At 36.3% G+C, this 23,062-nt stretch overlaps 2 protein-coding genes across 2 annotated transcripts; both read left to right on the forward strand.

Annotated features, from left to right (window-relative positions):
• The first annotated feature begins 2,987 nt into the window (after positions 1 to 2,987).
• Positions 2,988 to 13,584, forward strand: LOC147565986 (cytochrome P450 98A2-like). The gene is made up of 4 exons (XM_086652443.1): positions 2,988 to 3,260; positions 3,956 to 4,810; positions 12,250 to 12,647; positions 12,795 to 13,584. The coding sequence occupies exons 2-4, from the start codon at positions 4,327 to 4,329 to the stop codon at positions 13,437 to 13,439; spliced, it is 1,527 nt and encodes a 508-aa protein (XP_086508569.1). The 5' UTR covers positions 2,988 to 3,260; positions 3,956 to 4,326; the 3' UTR covers positions 13,440 to 13,584.
• A 7,877-nt stretch (positions 13,585 to 21,461) lies between these two features.
• Positions 21,462 to 21,781, forward strand: LOC147565987 (transcription activator-like protein). Its single transcript, XM_086653157.1, has one exon. It carries the CDS (start codon positions 21,462 to 21,464, stop codon positions 21,741 to 21,743), a length of 282 nt encoding a protein of 93 aa, XP_086509283.1. The 3' UTR covers positions 21,744 to 21,781.
• Positions 21,782 to 23,062: the final 1,281 nt, after the last annotated feature.

Genomic DNA, 23,062 nt, shown 5'->3' on the forward strand with positions numbered 1-23,062 from the left:
TTTGACAAGAGACACTATAAATACATATCATGTGACATACCCAATTATTCTTTATGATGAAGAGTCGATGTACGAGGAATCCATTTCTCTTAATACCACCACAGTTGGAACCGAAGTCTCACAGACGGAGGATACTGACATTGAAAGTTCTTCTCATCTTATTCATGGTGATATCCCCTTGAGTCACAATGGAAATCTAGCAGAGGATGAAGATGATGAATTATTGCTTGCTAAAATCTTAAACGAGAGTGATGTGTCACTAGACTTATGTGAATCTCTAGATTTCTTTAAGGACACTAATGACATCATAATGAAAGAAATTTTAGAAGGTCTGGCTATATCTTTACCTAAGTCTGAGTCTGAGGATCTTGGACCTAACTTGGAGGAAATTTCAATGCAACATCTTGATGAGTTTATTTTAAAACCTTCGAGTTTGAGTTCGGGTCTAGGTGAATATGAGAATCTCTTAGATCATTTTGCACCATGTCTTTCGGAAACTCATGTTCCTCCCACGGAAAGACTTGTCAACTTCAACACGATCTCTCTACCCATTTGTCAAGTTTATGAAGATCCATTTTATCCAATGTCTGTCCTCTTTAGTGTATTGCCAAACTTAGTGATCTTAGCATCATCTAAGTTTGGGGATTGCTCATTCACTCTGAGAGTCTCACTTAAACTGTTATATCATTACATAGACGTGAGACTAGACCTCATTGGATATTTCACATTCTGGGTTGATCCTCAGATTTTTCGGTTACTATTTTATGGGGAGTCACTAAACCAGAATCCAGTAGGTCTATAGTAATTTTTCTTTTCTTTGAGTCACCATGGTCTGGCTGAAGACACTAAACTTAACGCTAGTTGGGAGGCAACCCATCCACTTGTTAGGTTTTGGGGCACCAATATCTGGTATAATATCCTTCCTTTCACCCTTTTATTTATTTTTACATTTCTCTTTGTCCAATTTTTGAACATTGAGGACAATGTTCGGTTTAAGTTTGGGGATGGGGGGTACAAAAATTTGTCCCTTATTTCAAAATGCAAGAGGGTTCAAAATTCAAAATTTTTGAGTCGATAGAATTATGTGAGGCTAGTTGAGGATTTTTAGCTTGTTAATAGCTTTAGATCTTAGTTGTTATACTATTCTTGTCCAAAGATTTTGTCATGAATGTCGAGTCTTAACGTTATTTGTTACCTAGCCATATGAGTACTATATAAGTGATGAGTTAGCACTACTAAGAGAACTAGACTAATCATTAGTGGAGACTTAACCCAGTAAGGGTTTCTGAGCCTTTTAATGTCCTTCGAGTGATCTCTTCTGCATAAACTCCGAGTAGAATGAAAAGCTACTCAACCTCGCAATTTTTAGAAAAACTCATTTGATCTCGTGAGTTTAAATTCTTCAACCACTGAGGGTGTCATCAGGAATGCGAATAAACCTCATTCTTGTAGTCTGAGAAACTAGATTAACAATACCATAGTAGAGGATAACAAATCATATCACCATACCACTTATTCCAAAAGAGTTCTGAGAGGAAGACAATCAATAAAGGAAAGGAAGAAGCAGTGAAGATCTTCGATGAAAAGGTTGTTGAAAAAAAAAAAGAAAAAAAAAAGAAAAAAGAAAAGAAAAAAGAAAAAAGAAAAAAGAAGAAAAAAAAAGAGAAAAAAATAGAAGAGAAAGAAAGAAAAAAAGTAAAGAAGGGTTAAAACCAAAGAAAGATGAAAAAGAAGAAATTTCCAAAGGAGTAAACTTCCGAAGATATTAAAGAGTCTATATCCTTAGAAAACCTACAATTCCATATTACCATCATGTTTGTTACCTCTAGGGCGGTACTGTTAGATAGTTGATCAGGTGAGAAGATGAGTGAGCTTCCCCATCCTTAGTAAAGTGGTTGAATTCCTTCCATGAGATCGACTCTCTGAAACTTTAGTCCTTCTTAAAATCATGTGTTGAGTCCTTTTTCCATATTCATACTCACACATGCGAGTAAACCATTCCGAGTGATTTTTATTTCCGAGTGTATGTCCGTGAGGCTGAAGTCGAGGCGAAATGTATTAGGATAGGGATTGAAGTTTTACTTTCTCAGAACTGAAATGGTGCTCATATGGCCTAGCAACGGATACTTTGAGTCTGGATTAGTAGTGAGAATACTTTAGTACTTGAATAGTGTTTCAAACTTTGATCTTTATCTATTGGTTTGCTAAAGTCTGAAGTTGGATGAACTAGTTCTATTTTGACTCCTCTTAAACTCTAAATAGTTTGAACCCTATTGTATTTTGAAATATGAATTTTGTGGGTATATTCACTGGAAACCCTCACGAGACACAACTCGTCCACTAGGGGAAACCTAGGGGTTTAACGGCTTGTTGCACGTGCTAAGTGCAATCGCGATTGCCTGCGAAAGTGAATTAGGATTCTGTTTTTATAGTATTTTTCTGTTTTTTCTCGAGGACTAGCAAAATATAAGTTTGGGGATGTTTGATGAGTACGTAAAGTACTCCATTTTTAGGCTTTATTTTATAGTCTTTACATGTTAATTTTGATGGAGTTAATTAAATTACATGGTTTTGTAGGAAACTCCCAAAAAGATAAAGAAGTTATTAATACAAGAAGTTCCTAAAGATATTGAGGTAGATATATGACTTGGTAACTATTAGAGATGAAGCTGGTTAAGAGAGGGGTGTGTCTGCAAGAAGACATTTGTTAGGGGCTAAATGCTAAATAGTGAAAGGCTGTAGGGTTGGAATCAAACTACTAAAGAGTTACTGTTGCTGCCTAACTAAATTTAAAGTGGTGATGACGTCAGCATGACGTAATGGGTGAAATACTTAGGCGGTGCTGTTTCGGGAATTTGATGGGTTTTAGATTTTGAGATTTCTAAATAAGATGTGTTTCCTAAACCCACTTCTTTCCTAATTTTTAATTGTTTCCAAAAACTTTGGCTATTGAGATATTATAAAAAGAGGTCTAACTCATACAATAAGACACACCCCCACACACTAGTGAAAAGAGCAAGTTTAGAGGAGCAACATTAGAGATAAATTAGCTTCTTTGGGTGCAAGAATTCGGGAGATTCAAGGGTTATATCGAAGACAAGTTTTGGAGAAAGACGAGAGAAACGGGCTTCATCAATATCAATTCGGTTTTATCTTCTTCACTCTTTTCCTTTACTTGTTTATCATTAATTGAACCATGTATTTAATATCCATGGGTTTCTAACTCTTCCACTAGGATAGAGGATGAAACCCTAACATGAGTATTTGAACCCTAATATCATATTTATTTTATTATCTCTTTTAATGTGCCTTAATGTTTCATAATTAATCGTACTTCGGTTAGTCTAAGAAACTAACAACTTGGTTCTTAATTGCATGATATTTTAAGTGAAGTGGGTTATGGGTTTAGTTAATTGAGGTAAGCTGAGTATTGTCTGTTGAGATTTGATTTTGATTTGTGTTAGGGTTAACCATTAGAGCAGTGAAATTGTTAATGGAAGAAGATGAAAGGTTAGAGGATGTGCGGGAGTTAGGGTGTGGGTTAATTAAGTGTGGTTGAGAAGTTATATCAAATTTGCATGCAAACCATAGAAGCTCCTCTACGTGTTCTCTGTTGGGAAGAGAGCTGCAGCCAGTAGAGAATGTAGGCATTCGGTTTGTGGTTTCAAGAAATCTGCTTTGGGAAACCGCTGGTATTTGGTCTCCATTCAGCTTAGTTTCGAGGGTATGGGGATGAGGGATGAGATTATGGTGGATTCCCAACGCCCAAAGGATAATCAAATCTGATGTCAGCAAAATTGCCACTTGTCGCCTAAAATCATGTGGAAAGGGTTGACACTTGTTACTGTGATTCATCATCTTCTTCCACAGCCGGAAAAACTAGCACCCACCTGAAAGAGGGAAAAGGTGATTAACGTTAAAACGTATCAGGTAAATCTGAATCAGACTAAGAAAGTAATGGAAATTCTTGTGAAATGTTAAGAGTAGGTTGTTAAAATAAGGAGTTTAAAGATTGTAGAGAAGATGAAGTATGTTATCGTAAGATCAAAATATTATTTCCTGCAATTGGGTCAGGAGTCCCTTATCTTCGATTACCAGCTTCGATTGCTAGTGATCAAGATCCAGCTTCTTCCATCATCACAGACTTAGTGAGGAGAAATGAAAGTGGGTCATGCCAAAATTAAATTGGATGATTCACCAACCGCACTACCATAGAGTCCATCCAATCCTCTTCTTTTTCATTCCAAAAACAAACTTGCTCTTTCTCATTCCTCAAAAAGAAAAAGAACACCTTTTATCTGTCATCTCTTTTTCTTCCCAATCAAAATGGTTCTTTTCATATCTTTCTTTGCCATAATCTTGATTCTTCTTCTATACAAGATTTACCAAAGATTGAAATTCAAGCTCCCACCAGGCCCAAGACCATGGCCAATCGTGGGTAATCTCTACAACATCAAACCAGTGAGGTTTAGATGTTTCGCCGATTGGGCAAAGATTTATGGACCGCTTATATCGGTTTGGTTCGGTTCAACTTTGAATGTTGTGGTATGTAATTCACAATTGGCTAAAGAAGTATTGAAAGAGAATGATCAACAATTAGCTGATAGACATAGAAGTAGATCAGCTGCTAAATTTAGTAGAGATGGTCAAGATCTTATTTGGGCTGATTATGGTCCTCATTATGTTAAGGTTAGAAAAGTTTGTACTCTTGAACTTTTTACCCCTAAAAGACTTGAAGCTCTTCGACCTATTAGAGAAGAAGAAGTTACTTCCATGGTTGAATCCATTTTCACTGATTGTACCAAACCAGGTAACAATAACAACCCTTCCATTTGGGGGGGGGGGGGACCACTTCAAATGTCTGTGTTATTCGTTTAGGACATTTCAGATGTCTGTGCTATCATTTTTGACACGAAATTAGAGACATTTCAAGACCAATTGGTTTTGGAGACATTTTAGTGTAAATTTTGATAACTTTTGGAAAGAAAGTGTTTCGCAAAATATGAAAGACATTTGAGGACACTTGGGGACATTTCAATAAAGAAGATAATAAAAATAACTATTACTATCAAATTAGATTAATAATATATTAATGATCTATAACAATAAAATATTTATTATAGTAATAATAATATTATTATTAGATTATTATTTTTATTATATTTATTATTATTATAATATTGTCTTATTATTATATCATTATTTTATATTATTATATTATTATAATGTTATCTTATTATTATATTATAGTATTTTTGTATAAATTATTGTATTATATTATATTATTATTATTATAATATTATCTTATTAATATATTATTGTATTATTATTATTATATTATTATTATTATATTATTAAAATATATTTGAAATATTAATTAAGTTTTTTTATTTCATGTGATAAGACAGTAATAGTATTAAAATAATAAACATCAACTAAATGGCTATCAATGTCCACAGATATTCACAGATATCTACGAAAGTCGAAAAATATATTTTCGCAATAGGAGTACAAATATATTGTTTCATATAAGAGTTAATTATATTGAAGTTTTCTTTTTTATTTTATTTTGAAAAAATAAATTTAGAAAGGACAGTTAGGACATTTACTTCAAAATAAGGGGTCATATTTAAATTTACAGAAAATAGAGGGCCATAAAGGAAGCTGGTCACAAAGTAGGGGGCCAAATAGGAATTAACTCTTCATATAATTAGACAACAATGATAATATTAAAATAATAAATGTCTAGCAATTGTCTATCAATGTCTTCAGATATCCACAGGTTGTGTTGGTGGAGAGAAGATGATGTAGTCGCAGCGGAATTAAAAAAAGAACAATATAAATAAACGAAGAACGGTAAATAACTGTAAATAAACTAAACTTTATTAAACTTCAAGGGATTTTTTCTCTTCAATATGAATGATAAACAAAGACTAGACCTCCTTTTATAGACTACTAAACTGTCCAAGATAGACTCAAACTGGACTTTCCTAAATTATAGAAATAGTAGAACAAGGCAACAATTTGATGCACCCGAACCGTTTCGATGAAGAAAACAAGTTGATGCACCCGCAGACGAAGAACTCCGTCATGGCGATCCGTAGTTTCCACTTTGCATGGAAGGTGTAAGAAATCCAAACGATAGAGAAAGGGACCAAGTCACCAACAATAAACTGAACCCCAGGATGGGAAGGTTTGTGCAAAATCGATAGTAGTGAGTTAATGTTCAATAAATTTTGACGTCTTCCATCATCTTGTAGTTTGATGAAGAAGATTGCAAGTACTATATTGTCCGCTAAGAAAACTCGAACCTTGGAATTCATCTTCCAATCCAGCACGATTATTGCCTCTCTTCTTTCAACCATAAGTGGAATACTCGTAACGATGTTTGGATCATCATACGAAGAGTGAAAGTGTAAAGTATGAATAAAGATAAACGAATCACCACGTTCCCAAATAAAAGTATGAAAATTTTCAAAAACCGCAACAATCTGAGTATTGGTGCGAGTATCCTCTTGTAATATTGTAAAGTACTTAAGTAAGGTTTCTATAATATCAAAGACGACGTCGGCAGCGGGATCCTCACGAGGAAAGCCAATAAAGATTGCCAACCATCGTAAAATTTCTCGAAGACGAACGACCATACTTTTAAGGGTTCCGGGCACGACCTGACCGCATTGTTCTAGTACCTCAACCACTGAACGAGCCAGCCGTGCATCTTCCTGAGAGAATAAGTTGTGCAATACACCATTAACGGTGTGACGGGCAAGGTTCCTAAGGATCCTCACAAATTCTTTGATTGAAATAGGGAAATCTGCAACTAAGATAACCTCATATTCTCCAATATCCGTATTCGCAACTTTCTTCAAATCGACAATGGACACCACACATTGATCAAAAACTTGTACCTTCGACAAGTTAACAAGTGGAATAACAGATTTACTCCACTCGAGTGCTAGCCTTCCAATCTCTCCTGGTCGTTTAGTTGAAAACCAAACAAGCCCAACTTGGCACAGGTTTGTGGAAAGGTGAAATAGACAATCTCATTAAACCCTAGTTTCTGCCTTTGACATGTAGAAATACCCAAAATTGCACTTCTTCCCACCAACTACCAATCGGGGTTTTCAGGAAACTCTCCATCATCTATCACTTCTTCTACTGTTGGTCGTGGGTTCAAATCTTTGGGTTTGTTTGGACGATCATAAGGCGAAGTTAGAGGGAATGGGCGATCAAAAGGCAACGGAAGAGAAGGCAAAACCAGAGATCAAAACGTATTCGATAAATCGACATAAACTAATGACCCGTAATCAGAAATCATACCATCATTAGGTTTTATCACTAGTAGCAAAGCTGGACACTTATTCAACACAAAATCCTTTTTGTCTCTCTGGACTGCAACTTTCTTATCAAGATATTCACTTGATTCCTCGATTTTTGCTACAATCAATGGTTGGGGTTGATTTATATGTAAATCATACTCTTTAAGTTCTGCTTTTACCAAACCCACTTTCTTATCAATACCCTTACAAGATTCGTCTTCTTCCTTTTGAACTAGGCTCATCGCATTCATCATCGGCTTCTTCAAATCATCATCTTCTGTAGAAATTTCATGTTTGATAAATGTAGAAACCCTAGATCCAATACTAGTGATGGTGATTTGTGGTGGTATTGGTAATGGTAAAGAGCAGGTCATAGTTTGTGGAGGGGAGATGATGCTAACTTGGTTTGAAAGTTGTGATGATGGTGTTGATAGTATTGTTTTTGATGTGGTGACAAGTGAAGTAGAAGTGGTGTTGACGGCGGGAATTGTAGGACCAAGATTAGGGAGCATACCATTAAAGTTGTTGTTGAGATCTGGAAGTTGTTGAACTGTGTTGTTGTTGATTGATTGCTCCAACTGTGGCACGGGGAAGAGGCCTCTTTCATGGTTATCCCATTCTGCTTCTTGCTGAGATGTAGAATAATAAGAAGATGGAGGTGGCGGTGAATATGGTGTGTGACGAGAAAGAGATGGAGGTGATGGTGAATATGGCGTGGAATAGTAATAAGATGGAGGTGTTGGTGTATAAGATATTGGTGGTGGTGACGATTGGTAATGACAAGGAGACGGTTGTGGTGTATAATAGTTCGATTGACGTGTTTCTAAAAAAGAAGACTGTTGTGGTGGTGGTGGTGGTGGTAGCGAAGTTGATATTAGAGGTGGTGAACACGATGGCGAGTACGGTGGTGGTGTATACGAGTACGAAGGTGGTGTATAAGAGTACAGAGGTGGTGGTGATGGTGGTGGTTCGGTTTTGGTCGGATAATAAGAGGGTGGAGGTTGTGATGAGTTTTCTTGTACGGTTTCCGCCGGATTCCAATGATAATCGTACGAATTCTTATTCTCATACAAACATGATGCACATAAACATCGATTCGTTATCCTTGATGAGTATAATCCGATTGAATATAATCATCTTGACGAATAGAATACGATTGATACGGATTTAGCCGGTCTGGAAAAAATTTCCAGAATCACTACCCCAAAATTTTGGTGGCTCTGAATACCACATGATGTAGTCGCAGCTGAATTAAAAGAATAACAATATAAATAAACGAAGAACAGCAAATAACAGGAAATAAACTAAACTTTATTAAACTTCAAGGGGTTTTTTCTCTTTAATATGAATGATAAACAAAGACTAGACCTCCTTTTATAGACTACTAAACTGTCCTAGATAGACTCAAACTGGACTTTCCTAAATAATAGAAATACTAGAACAAGGCAACTTCCTAAACCTGGATTCATTATGAATCATACTAAACTAGGACTCTTTCTAAATTACTAGCTTGGCCGACTAGGCCATGGACGTGCGGGTTCGGGGGCCCGACCCAGATGCGCCTGCATCAGAAGAGGGATAAACAAATTGAAGAGAGAGAGAAACAAAAGTTAAAGAAAAAATAAAAGAGAGTGGGGCCAAAACGAACTGTCGGACACTTATGGGGGTCAAAACAGTGAGTTGGTCACAAATTGGGGGTCAAAACGGAATTAACCCAAAAATATATTCTTGAAATATGAGTACAAATATATTATTTCATATGATTAGACAATAATGATAATATTAAAATTATAAATGTCTACCAATTGTCCATTTTGGCCCCCTAAAGATGACCAACTCGCCAAAATGGCCCCCTAAAGATGACCAGCTTCCAATTTGGCCCCCTTTTGAGTTATTCCGTCAGTCAACTTTAACTGTTGACTTAATTTTTCCTTTTCTACCCCTCTCTTCAAACTCTTTCCCATCCTATCCTTTGTCATTTCCTTTACAACATATCATCATTTTAAAAAAATCTTTAATGTAATTCTTCTCTCTTTTTACTTGAACACCCTAACTTCCTCCCTCTTTTCTTCTCTTCATCTCCCCTCTCTCTACTTTCTCTCTCTAGAAATGTCTTGAGATCTGATTTCATTTGCAGATTATTAGCTAGTGTATTGCTATAATCGATGAAGAGAAAGGAAGACATTTCTAGAGAGAAAGTAGAGAGAGGGGAAATGTGAAGGAGGGGCAATGTTATATTTTAGGGAGAGAAAGTAAAACAGAGAGAGAAGAAGAAGAGATCAAAAGCTCTCTATGATAATGGTGGCTGCCATTTCATCAACGGTTTCAAATACTCGTTCTTCAAACCCCAAAGATGAAACAACAACTTCAAATCGACATCAAACTCCAACTCGTTCTTCTGTGAACTAGTCAAATCAAGATCCACAATGAGAGATTATGAGTATTATATGTATGAACTTATAATCAATCAAAGTTGAAATCAAATGTATGAGCAAAAAAAGGACAGGATTTGAAATAAGATGACTTACCCTTTGACTAGTTCAAGTAGCTGAGGGTATAGCTCAAACTCCCTCAATCCAATGATCTCTGAAGAAGTTGTCTCCATTGCCTGAGAAGCCACCATCATCCTTGATTCCAATTTCTCAATCTCTTTCTAACTCTTCTCAATTTTAATATAATCACCTCCCTTCATTTCTAGCTTCCTGAGTTGATTCACCATCTTATCATGCTCAATCTTAATACTCTGAACTTCCTATGGCACAAATAACAATCTCAAGATGAACCAGACTATCAAAATAACAAAACCCCATATTCAAAAAATAAGCAATAAAAATCAAGTAAGAACATAACCAGAGTTGTAGTTCTTGTTCTGTTACTTCTGTAGATATGGGTTGTTTATTGTTTAGTGAAATAATAGATCAAATCTAGACTATGATTACCTTGACTTTCTGGAATAGTTTTTTCTCCCAAGCATAAAGTCTTTCAACAGTTGAAGAATGGCTAAGTCCATTAGTACCTCCATTACCAATATTACCTCCAATAATCTCTTCATTCATCCTCCCAAAACTACTTGATTTTGAATTTGATCCCCATGTCCATAATAATGGACTGAAATTCCTCCCATAGCTATAAACCTTACCTGAAAAACAAAAACTAACCCACATTAGTTCTTCAAACAAGATAGAGAAACAAATCTAAATGTGAAAGAAAATCAAAACCCACAAAACAAATTGTTTGATAAATAACCTGTTGATCTTGGATTAGTGAAAACAGAACTTGATACTCCTAAGATTGATGAAAGATGACCACCAGTATCAGCATCCTTGAGGAAATACTCATCAAGTTCTTTAATAATCTCCTCAAGATCTTTAGTATTTCTTGAGACAACTAATGTCATTTCACTTGTAGTATCTTTTGAAATACTAGTAATAACAGATGGAGGAGCAGCAACACTAGCTGCAGCTATGGTTGTTGTATTAACTTCAGAAGCAGTAGTAGTAGTGGCTTCCCATTCTTCTTCAGTGACATACCTTGAGGAGTAGGTGGTAGATGTTATTGATGCACATATGACATATGTCTAGGCTTTTGTATAGTAGAAACTTGCAATGGCGGTTCGTGAATGCAAGAATTGATTATTCCTTTTGTTTAAAAGAGAGGTGAAGACATTTTCTAGAGAGAGAAAGTAGAAAGAGGGGAGATGAAGAGAAGAAAAGAGGGAGGAAGTTAGGGTGTTTAAGTAAAAAGAGAGAAGAATTACATTAAAGATTTTTTTTTAAAATGATGATAGCTGGTAAAGGAAATGACAAAGGATGGGATGGGAAAGAGAGGGGTAGAAAAGGAAAAGTTAAGTCAACAGTTAAAGTTGACTGGCGGAATAACTCAAAAGGGGGCCAAATTGAAAGCTGGTCATCTTTTGGGGGCCATTTTGGCGAGTTGGTCATCTTTAGGGGGCCAAAATGGAATTAACCCTAATAATAATATCAACTACACATTTTGTCTTTGGATTTAATATGTTGAAATGTCCCCAAGACAAAAAAATGTCCGTGAACCAAAAGTCTTGAAATGTCTCCAAGACAGTTTGTCTATGAATCAAATGTCTTGAAATGTGCATAAAGACATTTTGTCTACGAACAAATGTCCCGAAATGTCTTAAAATGTCTACAGAACATTTTGTCTCTGAGTGTCGCCCAATGTCCCGATCCACTACCACCCCCTAAGTGTATAAAGAATCTTTGACAAGATTCTTGACACGATGAGTCACAACTCCCACGAGTAAAAGAACGGTACAGATCAAAGTCAAACTTTGAAAAACTTTTGTTTTTTAGTGAAAATGACTCATCAGTCAAGGATATTGTCAAGAATTTTGTCATTTTAGCACTCTCGGTATGTATTTTCCCTCCCTTTTCTTAGAATATTTTTTCCCAAGGATATTTTATTAGCACTTTATTCTACGAGTTTGACGGGAAAGTTGATGTGACATATTCCTGAATATACAATTATACTTTTTTAAATCTCAATCATTTAAAATTGAATGTTTAGAATGTGTCCGCCAATTTGTTTAGTAAGACTTAGAATCGAATTTCTCTTTAGAGAAATGGCTATAGTTGATGGTGTAATTGATATTTCTAAAATAGATTTACAGTTGCGGTTAAAGAGGTTATTAGCTATAAATTAAGTTGATGCTGCCACTATGATATATGAGCCACCTTGATGGCTATGATAAAGGCACACAATAGTGTGTATATCGATTAAGGCTAGCAGCTAGCTACTAGTAACGACTTGGATAACATATCAGATGAGAAGTCTAGAGGTAAATTAAAGCTTCCGATATTTAATCTCAAGACATCTTGCGTCTAAGAGGGCACAAACAAGTATTGCGCTACGAAACCCATGAAACATATTACTTCAAATATTTTACGTGTGTGTGCAGATAATAATGGGAAGAGCTTGATGGTGAAGACCTATTTGAGTGGTGTAGCATTCAACAACATAACTAGGCTAGTATTTGGAAAAGGGTTTGTTAATTCAGAAGGTGTGATGGATGAACAAGGAGTTGAGTTTAAAGATATTCTTGCAAATGGATTGAAGCTTGGTGCATCACTAGCAATGGCTGAACATATACCATGGCTTAGATGGATGTTCCCCCTTGAGGAAGAAGCCTTTGCTAAGCATGGAGCTCGCAGGGATCGTCTCACCAGAATAATCATGGATGAGCACACCAAGGCTCGTCAAACCAGCGGTGGCGAAAAGCAACATTTCGTTGATGCATTGCTTACTCTACAAGAAAAATATGATCTTAGTGAGGATACCATGATTGGCCTTCTCTGGGTTTGTCAATTTCACTCGTTAACTTCTTACTGCTCTTGTTCTTTGCTTATTGTGGGCTTGATGTGTTCATTCTGACAGAGATGTTTTTCTTTCTTCTTGAAAACTTCTAATGTTTCCTTAACTCTGTGTTTGTTTCTATGTGTGCAGGACATGATAACTGCAGGTATGGATACTGTAGCAATCACTATCGAGTGGGCAATGGCAGAGATAACCAAGAACCCCAGAGTTCAAGAAAAGGTCCAGGAAGAACTAGATCGAGTAGTCGGAACCGACCGTGTCATGACCGAGACAGATTTCTCGAGCCTACCGTACCTGATGTGTGTCACAAAAGAGGCATTAAGGATGCACCCACCAACTCCGCTTATGTTACCCCACAAAGCTAATGCAGACGTCAAGATCGGCGGATACGATATCCCCAAGGGGTCCAATGTCCATGTGAACGTATGGGCCGTGGCCCGTGACCCTGCTGTATGGAAAGAACCATTTGAATTCCGACCAGAACGTTTCATGGAGGAGGATGTTGATATGAAAGGCCATGACTATCGACTACTGCCATTTGGTGCTGGACGTCGAGTTTGCCCTGGTGCCCAACTAGGTATAAACTTGGTTGCTTCGATGTTGGGACATCTATTGCACCATTTCTATTGGACCCCGGCTACAGGTGTCAAGCCAGAGGAGATTGACTTATCTGAGAACCCAGGACTTGTCACCTATATGACAACTCCCTTGCAATCTATTCCTACCCCAAGGTTGCCTTCTCAACTATACAAGCGTGTCGCTGCCGATATCTAATTTATTTTTCCTCCTTTTTGTGTGGTTTTATCTGTTGTACTTCTCTTTTCCTTCTAGGGCCTTTTCTTTCTCTGTTTTGAGATTTGAACGAAACCGGTCAAGAACTCATTTGATACTTTATTGGATAGGGGTTTGCTCCCTCTAACTTCCACTGTCTCCTTATAGCATCAAGAGATTCGCGCATCACGATCTAGTCTGGCCTTGGAAGCCAAACCTACTTCACACCATTATCGTCTCCGACGCCAACTTCCAATATCAAAATTTAAACATTACCAGATGGTCCAGACTAGGCCACGTGGAAGCAAATACACGAGAATTTACGTGGTAACAAAATAAACGCAATACCATATCACCATTGTTCTTTCTATCGTGTATCTTAGCAAGTCATAAGTTCTTTCTATTTTTAATAAGATTGCAATGACTCCAAAATTTCTTGTTTAAAAAAGTATAGAATATAGTCTTACCTAGTGCACAATCTTCTACATTTTCTGTATTTTATCTCTCATACCTTCTCCTTCCTCAAGATGGTTATTTTCATATTTTTGTCCACCATTATCTTGATTAATCTTCTATACAAAATCTATCAACGGTTGAAATTCAAGCTTCCACTTGGACCACGACCATTGCTGGTCGTGGGTAATCTCTACGACATCAAGCCCGTGATGTTATGATGTTTTGTCGATTGGGCAAAAATTTATTGACGGATTGCATTGGTTTGGGTGGGTTCGACTACTTTGTCTGTAGTGGTAAATAATTCAGAATGGCCCATGAAGTATTGAAAGAGAAAGATCGGCAATTAGCTGATAGGCATGTAAGTGGAGCAACACAAATTTTTAGTAGAAGTGGCCAGGATCTAATTTGGGCTGATTATGGACCTCACTGTGTCCCTAAGTCAATCATGGTTGACGAAGTTTTTATTCCTTAGGGTATGTTTGTTATGCGGGAATGTCCGAGTAAGCAAATTAAACTTTTTCTAATGGGAAAAAAAGCCAACTTTTCTCATATGAAATGATGCTTTTAGCTGTTTGATAAAGTTGTTGGAAATTCAGAGTGCCTTTAATTGAAAATTGGTCTTTGTTTTAAAGGATGGCTTTATAAACTAATATACAAGTTGGGCTTTGAAGGGGGTGCCTTCAGAATTTCGTTTCGAGGTCTTTTTCTTCCTTCTCTTCCCCAAATCACAGCTTCATCATATCAAAATCGGGACATCTGAATCGACATTTTCTTTTCTTCCAGTAAAGAAATTATCAACAACAATAACACTATCACCACGATCAATTAACCGATCAACGAGATGACTACCAACAAATCCAACACCACCTGTTTCAACCATTCCTAATCCTGTTATTTTTAAACCTAAATTCTTCCACTGCGACCACCAGATTGAATACCAAATCCACCATGATTTTCAGAAACAATTCGTTGATGAGCTGCTAATTGAGTAATTGATTCAGTATTAGGGAGAAAATGATGCACAACATTTTCTTTTCTTCAAACCTAGAGCTTTACATCCCTGGAAGTTAGAGAGAGAAATGAAGTTGGAAATCAGTTTTGTGTTAGATACCAGAGATTGAAATTAAGATTTATGTTTACAGTAATGGAAGTTTGAGGACTAGAGATTGAGAGACGAGAGGCAGAGCCCTGGCTGAGAATTTGAGGGTCCTGGACGAAATATGTTTACACCAAAATATTACGAGCAAAAAATTGGACTAAATGCAAAATGATTTATCAGTATATACATTAGATGATTCTAAATGTAGGAAATAGAAATTAAGAAACAAAAATCACTTGTGAATAAGAAGATCTGTTTAAATTTTCACGGAATGTTTGGTTCCTGAAATTATATTAAATAATCAATTTGCAACTTATCAAAACATGATCACGAGATCAAATGAAGAAATGCGCCTAAACAACAAAATAGTTAAAATAGACTGTGTAGTAGAGCATAATAAGGATTTGATTTAACAATAATCCTCACATCCTCAGTCCTCACAAAACTGTAACAAATAAGGCAAAAAAAAAAAACGATAGAACCTGGGTCTATACTTTGGAAACACACAAACTCTACTTGCAGAGCTAGCTAACTAATAACGTTAAATTATACAATGCAAGTTATATATAACTTGAGCCTAATCTTCATAAAAAGTGGGTCTTTCTGAGGTGGGGGCCCAGGGCGTACGCCCTGCCCGCCCACCTCAGACACGGCTCTTACCAGAGGTTGAAAAACTCCGAGAAAGATAAGCACGACGAGAGAGACAAGCACGAAGAGAGAGAGTGTGTTTTGTGATGCTGTGAGAAATCGATTTTCCTATGTTTTTGGTGAGAAAATTTTTCAAGCTTTTTGCGAACATTTTTTCTAACGAGAAATCGACTTTCTTACTCATTTAGCTTTACCAAACAGATAAATTCAACTTCGCGAAATCGACTTTCTTACTCATTTTGCTTTCTCAAACATGGAAGTGCAAAATTCAACAATATTGAACTTGGGTATAAAATAAAGCAGTTTATGTAGGCTTTAGGTCATTTAATTCGTCAAGCTATAGGCTATTTAATTTGTCGGGTTTTAGGCTCAGTAGTATTTCGACAGTATCATACTTATTAATAGATGAAATGAAAACCTTGTATTAAGAATTGGGAGTTTACAAGTATATATAGGAATTAGTTAGGAGTTAGTTAGAGTCTGTTGAGAGTTTGTTAAGAGATAGTTAGGTTGTTAGTAGCTTAGGCTATAGTGTGACAGGCCACACTATATTACAATACATCACAACACTAAGAAAGTCTAAAGTTAACACTCTCATTACACTCCTCTTACACTCCATTAACATTATGACTATTACCCCCCTTCAAGCTGAAAGGGACTCTCTAGGACTTTCAGCTTGGACTTGAGTTCACGAAATCTTGGAGAAGGCAGAGCCTTAGTGAATACATCAGCAGGCTGAGCACTTGTTTTGATATAAGACACTTTTATACGACTTGTAGAAACCAACTCTCTGATGAAGTGAAAGTCAATAGCCAAATGCTTCATTTTGGAATGAAAAACTGGATTAGAGGCTAATGACAAAGCTGAGATGTTATCACACCACAAGGAGGGAGCAGAAGGAAGAAATATATGAAGTTCTTTCAGTAATGTACAAATCCAAACAGATTCAGCAGCACATTGGGCAAGACTTCTGTATTCTGCTTCTGTTGAAGACCTTGCAACACTTGTTTGCTTCTTTGCTGACCAAGCAATAGGATTTGCACCAAGAAAAATTATATAACCACCAGTAGATTTGCTTGTGGAGAGATCACCAGCCCACTCAGCATCAGAATAACCAGTGAGAAACACATCACCTTGTCTAAAAACCAAACCATGATGAAGAGTACCCTTTAAATACCTTAATATCCTTTTAGCAGCCACAAGATGATTCTCAGTTGGTGATTGCATATGCTGACATACTTGGCTAACAGCAAAACATATATCAGGTCTGGTCCAAGTTAGGTATTGTAGTGCTCCAACTATAGACCTATAACTTGAGGGATCAGATAGAAGAGGACTATCATTAGGCAATAATCTAGAACCAACCATTGCAGGAGAGGAGCAAGGCTTGGCTCCCAGCATATCACACTTCTTCAGTAAGTCAAGTGTGTATTTTGTCTGTGTAAGACTAAGTGAAGTTGTGTTTCTCTTAACTTCTAAACCAAGAAAGTAGTGTAAATCTCCTAAGTCTTTCATGGAAAAAGACTTACTTAGCTGATCAATGAGTGATTTACAAGCAGTAGGAGAACTTCCAGTGACAAGGATATCATCAACATATATAAGAACAATGGTAATAACTCCATGAACATAGCTTATGAAAAGAGAAGAGTCTGACATAGAGGAAGTAAACCCAAGACCCAACAGAGCATCCATTAGAGCTTCATACCATGCTCTTGGAGCCTGTTTGAGGCCATAAAGAGACTTGTGCAGCTTACACACATAATTAGGATTTAGAGAGTCATGAAATCCAGATGGTTGAACCATATACACTTCTTCTTTGAGCTGTCCATGAAGGAAAGCATTACTTACATCTAGCTGTCTGATAGACCAGTTAAACTGAACAGCAAGAGAGAGTACCACTCTAATTGTAGTTGGCTTAGCTACTGGACTAAAAGTCTCAGAGAAGTCAACACCTTCCTTTTGGTGAAAACCCTTAGCTACAAGTCTAGCTTTATATCTCTCTATAGAGCCATCTGCATGTTGTTTGATCTTAAATACCCATTTACATCCAACCAAATTCTGAGAAGGATGAGGAGGCACTAGAGTCCAAGTACCTGCTCTTTGGAGAGCATCAAACTCCTCTTGCATAGCATTTCTCCAATGAGGAACCTTATTTGCTTGAGTAAAACAAGATGGAGTGTCTGGGATAGATGATGCTAATAGAGCTTGAGATATTGGGTATTTTGTAGCCTGAAGTATTCTAGGTTTGAAAGTACCCACTTTAGATCTTGTAATCATAGGATGAGTGTTTGTAGGTAAAATAACATTGGAGTCAATTTGAGAAACAGCATCAATAGGCAATTCAGGTGTAGTTGTAACACTATTCTCAATTTGAACTTCATTAGGTACTTCAGAAGTGAGTATGTCACTATGTTCAATAGGGACTTCAGTAGGTACTGCAGATGTGGGTATATCATTATGTTCAATATGAACTTCAGTAGGAATTTCATGTGCTAGTTGTTCAATAGGTGCTTCAGGTACAGGTAAAGTAACATGTTCTATAGGTATATCAATGGGTGCAGAAGACTTAGTTTGAACAGTATGTGTACTTGGAGAATTAGAAGAAGCAACAGAGATAAGTGGATAGGTAGACTCATCAAAAATTACATGTCTAGAGGTGTAAATTCTATTTGTCTTTGGATCTAAGCACTTATACCCTTTTTGTTGAGGACAGTAGCCTATAAAGACACACTTAATGCTTCTAGGTTCAAGTTTATGAGAAGTATATGGCTTTAACCATGGGTAACAAGCACAACCAAAAGCTCTTAGCATGTTATAATCAGGTGGAACATTATAAAGCTTTTCAAGAGGACTTAGAAAATCTATAGACTTAGTTGGGAGTCTATTAATCAAGAAGTTAGCAGTAAGAAGAGCCTCATTCCAAAAGGAAAAGGGAAGTGAAGCTTGAATTAGAAGTGTTCTAGTGATATCAATGAGATGTTTATGCTTGGACTCAGCAACACCATTCTGTTCAGGTGTGTGAGGACAAGTGGTTTGATGTCTAATACCATGAGAAGACAAAAAAGATAATAGCTCTTTATGAAGAAATTCTCCTCCATTATCAGTTCTAATAGTATCAATATGACATTGAAAGTGATTTTCAATTCTAGCAACAAATTGAGAAAACACATGTCTAAAGTCTGATTTATTAGAAAGCAAAAACACCCAACAGTACTTGCTCCAATCATCTATAATGTTGACATAATACTTTGAGCCAGATATAGCAGGTTCATTGGTTGGACCCCAAACATCCAAATGAAGAAGCTCAAAAGGTCTGGAAGTCTGAGTTTGAGAGATAGAAAAAGGAAGCTTCTTGCTTCTTCCTAATTGGCATTCTTCACAGAAGATGGGTTTATTACAAGAGACAGAAAAAGGTAAAATTTGTTTGAGTCTTTGTAGAGATTGGAAGGAAGGATGACCAAGCCTCTTGTGCCACATGATGGGTGTAGTAGCAGTAGTAAGTAATGCTGTAGCAGATGAAGATGAAATATGAAGAGGCATTGGATATAACCCATTCTCAGCTGGTCCTTGGAAAAGCATCCTCTGAGATGCAAGCTCCTTCACAACAAATTTATCAGGATCAAATGTAACTGAACATTGATTATCCTTTGTAAATTTGTGAATTGAAAGAAGGTTATGAGAGGCTTTAGGAACATGTAAAATCCCTTTTAATGTGAAATTATGCTTATTAACTTGAACATTAGAACTACCTATATGAGAGATACACATACCTTGACCACTTGCTGTGTTCACAGTGGCATTTCCATTATAGGTTGAAGTTGAAGCTATATTGGATAAATCAGGAGTAATATGATTAGAAGCTCCTGTGTCAGCAAACCAGGGATTGACACCATTGATGTTAGCAGATGCAAGCATAGCAGAGAGATTTCGAGGAGGATTCCTTCCTTGAATAGCAAAATTCATTCTGTGATAGCACTCATATGCAACATGACCAAGTTTATTGCAAATTTGACATCTAGGAGGAGGCTTATCAGAGAAAGAACTGGATGAATTAGTTGAATTACCACCATGTTGATTAGGTTGAGATGATTTGGTGTAATGGTTTTGATTAAAACGACCTCCTCCTCTTCCTTGAGATTTCTTATTATCATAAAATTGTTTACCTCTTTGTGAATGATGACCATATGAAGTATTCACATTAGAAGAAGAAAAAGAAGTAAGAAAAGCCTGATTTAGCTGATCTGAGGATTGTTTTATTTTATCTGTCAAAGTAATCTCTTCAGTAACTAAGAGATTATGTAATTCATGAATACTTACTGGTGGAATTCGAACTCTGATTGCAGCAGCAAATGCATCATAATCGGAAGGAAGACCTCTAAGCATAGTAATGATTATTTCATTTTTAGAAGCAGGAGAACCAGCTGCAGCAAGATTATCTGTGATTTTCTTAATTGATCCAAGATATTCACTAATTGATAGGTTTCCTTTTGAGATTTCTCGAAGCTTGTTCTGTAATTGAAGAACATGAGCAGTTGAAGAAGAAGAAAAATTTTCTTCAAGAGTTAACCACAGATCTCTTGCAGAATTTACTCCAATTACATATGGAATAACAGATTCAGATAGAGTGGAGTTAAGCCAAATTAGTAATGATTGATCTTCTTCTTGCCAATCAATATAGGATTGACTTATAGTATTGGATGATTCATCATCATTGTTCAGAAATTTGGAAGGACAAGGTCTTGTACCTTCAATTATGTCAAGAACTTTATATTTCTTGAATATAGGTAGAAGTAGAGATTTCCAGGTGATATAATTGTCACCTTGGAGTTTTATAGGAATAGCATTTGCCATTGAACTTACTGAAACAGTTGTGATCTTTGGATACTCCATTAAAACGATTGAAATTAAGTAGAGAGAAAAGAAAATTTAGAGAGAGAAAATTACAGTTGAATAGGAAGAAAGATGAAGATTGAAATAGCTTTCCTGCTGAGTAATTTCGTCGAACACTTTGTGGTTTAACAAGTCGAATAGGAAGAAGATGAAGATTGAAACATCTTTCCTGCTGAGTAATTTCGTCGAACACTTTGTGGTTTAACACTAACAACAGAAGAAAAGAAAGAAAGAAGATTAGAAGATGAAGACGAAGTTGATGATGATGGTGAATCTAGAGAGAGAAAGCGGAAAATTGCTCTGATACCATAATAGATGAAATGAAAACCTTGTATTAAGAATTGGGAGTTTACAAGTATATATAGGAATTAGTTAGGAGTTAGTTAGAGTCTGTTGAGAGTTTGTTAAGAGATAGTTAGGTTGTTAGTAGCTTAGGCTATAGTGTGACAGGCCACACTATATTACAATACATCACAACACTAAGAAAGTCTAAAGTTAACACTCTCATTACACTCCTCTTACACTCCATTAACATTATGACTATTACTTATCACATCGTCTCGATGAGTCAATGCCTTGTAGCAACTAACGTAGATCGTGGTTGATTTTCAAAAAATAATAAAAAAGAAAAAATATTGGATTTGCACTTACATAGAATATGACCTGAATGTTCCCCTATTGTAAAATTGATAACCCACTACACTAAAAAGTAATGGGAAAAGAAATTTCAATTGGAAACCCAAAGTCTGAGTAAATCAAATTCCCTGGCTCAACAAGGTCCACTCCATCTTCTTAACATGCATGTCAACCTGAAACATGGCACGCAAAGAACTGTCCACGTCAGCAAAACCAAACACGTGTAATAAATAAACCTCTTACAAAAGAGAAGTTCAGACCACCAAATTAAACCACACAAAAAAAAGAGTAGGAAAATGAAAAGCCAAAAGTCAGAAGAGAAAGGAGAGGCCGAGCAGCAGGCGCAACCACCACACATGACGGCCATGAAACCGGTAACAGAAGGTGCATACGGTGGTGGGTTGTATGGAACAGAAGGCAAAGGGGTCCGGGAAAGAAAGGTGAATAAAGGAGCACCAGCAAGTGATACCCAAAGCGCCGATGGTCCGGTTGAGAAAACAGTTGAGCCTAAGCATAAGCCTCCTCCTTCATCTGGTGATAGAGATATTGACATTACTGGTCAATCTTATATCCAGTAGTATAGTACCTAACCCTACCTGGGTTGTTGTTAGTCTACGTTTGCTTAGATCAGTTTTAGAACAACTTTTGTATATGTCAATCAATGTTGGTAAAAAAATGGTGCATCTTTGGCTATTATATTTGTTTTTTTTTTTTGTTTTTTTTTTTATTTATTTATGAAACTCACTTTATTAACTACTCGAACGTCATGTTAGGAACAGTATGTCTCTAATTGACTTATAATAGAATTTGGAGTTCAGTATCTTCGATTTAAAACATTATCATAAGTAGATTTTGGTAAGACATCCTACCATTATTTAGAGAACTATATGCTGATTCGCTTTGACTGATAGACTGTTTTTTCGAAAATTTTACTACGAACTACTCAACTGTTCTTTTATCTGGATGAGTCGGTCTGTCAGTGTATCATATTTTATGTAAGAAATTTTAAATAACTATGCCATTTTTCCTGTAATATAATCTTCATTCACCACACCATTACCTATACTACAATTTATAGTTTGTGCAACTTTTTTCTCTTGTTCCGAGTGCCCAAGGAAGGGGCTTCAAACGGCCCACTTCCTATACTTCAATGGCAAGTTTTATAGGGGGGCGTTTTCTTTAAAAGACTAAAAGAGCCCCTAAAAACACGCTTCAATATTTGGGTTTTGGTTTATAAGAACCCGAACCCCTTTTAAGAAGCACCTCCAACTACACAATTTCATCTCTTCTTGGTCATTCATCGATTCATTCCTTAATTTTGTATCCATCTCTCTTTACTTACTCATAAAAGCTGTAACCAACAGTATCAATCTATTTTTCTCTAATCTCTGATTTTTGTGTTTTAGAGACAAAAGAAATCGAATTTACCTTAGCTTTTGAAGTTTTCGGTTTCTTCAAATAGAATAGTCTGAGTGCTTCAATCAACTGCTTAGCAACGTTTATATTAGCAATTTTTACTATTTTCGAAAACATTATCTGAAATCCATTTCATTAGCTTTTTTTCAAAGTGATTATATGATGTTTGTATTAGTCTTATGCATGTATCACTTTTGATGTTTGTAATCACATGTGAATTTAAGGTTATAAGTTTTTATTGTTAAAATTGGGTTGAGGGCAGAAAGTCTAAAAATAATTCGACATGGCTTTACCATAATAATTACAAAAAATGATATAGCAAGGAAAATCCCTAGACATGTGAGAAGGAATCTTAAATCAACTGTTAGGGTGGATTTGTCAACTTCTTCTTGATTTGTGTCTTTAACTAAGGGGAAATTTTAGCTGTTGATTAAAAATTTTCTTTCAAACATGCCTGGAGTTTTTCTTGCTCTATTATTAC

The sequence above is a fragment of the Eschscholzia californica genome, unplaced genomic scaffold (genome assembly GCF_041429995.1).
Source record: "Eschscholzia californica isolate CP2 unplaced genomic scaffold, dmEscCali1.0.p SCAF_1, whole genome shotgun sequence".
NCBI lineage: Eukaryota > Viridiplantae > Streptophyta > Magnoliopsida > Ranunculales > Papaveraceae > Eschscholzia > Eschscholzia californica.

Bases quoted from the DNA above. Each gene is read 5' to 3' on its own strand.
- LOC147565986 (XM_086652443.1), top strand. From the start codon at position 4,327: ATGGTTCTTTTCATATCTTTCTTTGCCATAATCTTGATTCTTCTTCTA. The intron at 4,811-12,249 runs GTAACAATAACA...GTGTGTGTGCAG, and splicing joins CACTGATTGTACCAAACCAG to ATAATAATGGGAAGAGCTTG. The intron at 12,648-12,794 runs GTTTGTCAATTT...CTATGTGTGCAG, and splicing joins CCATGATTGGCCTTCTCTGG to GACATGATAACTGCAGGTAT.
- LOC147565987 (XM_086653157.1), top strand. From the start codon at position 21,462: ATGAAAAGCCAAAAGTCAGAAGAGAAAGGAGAGGCCGAGCAGCAGGCG.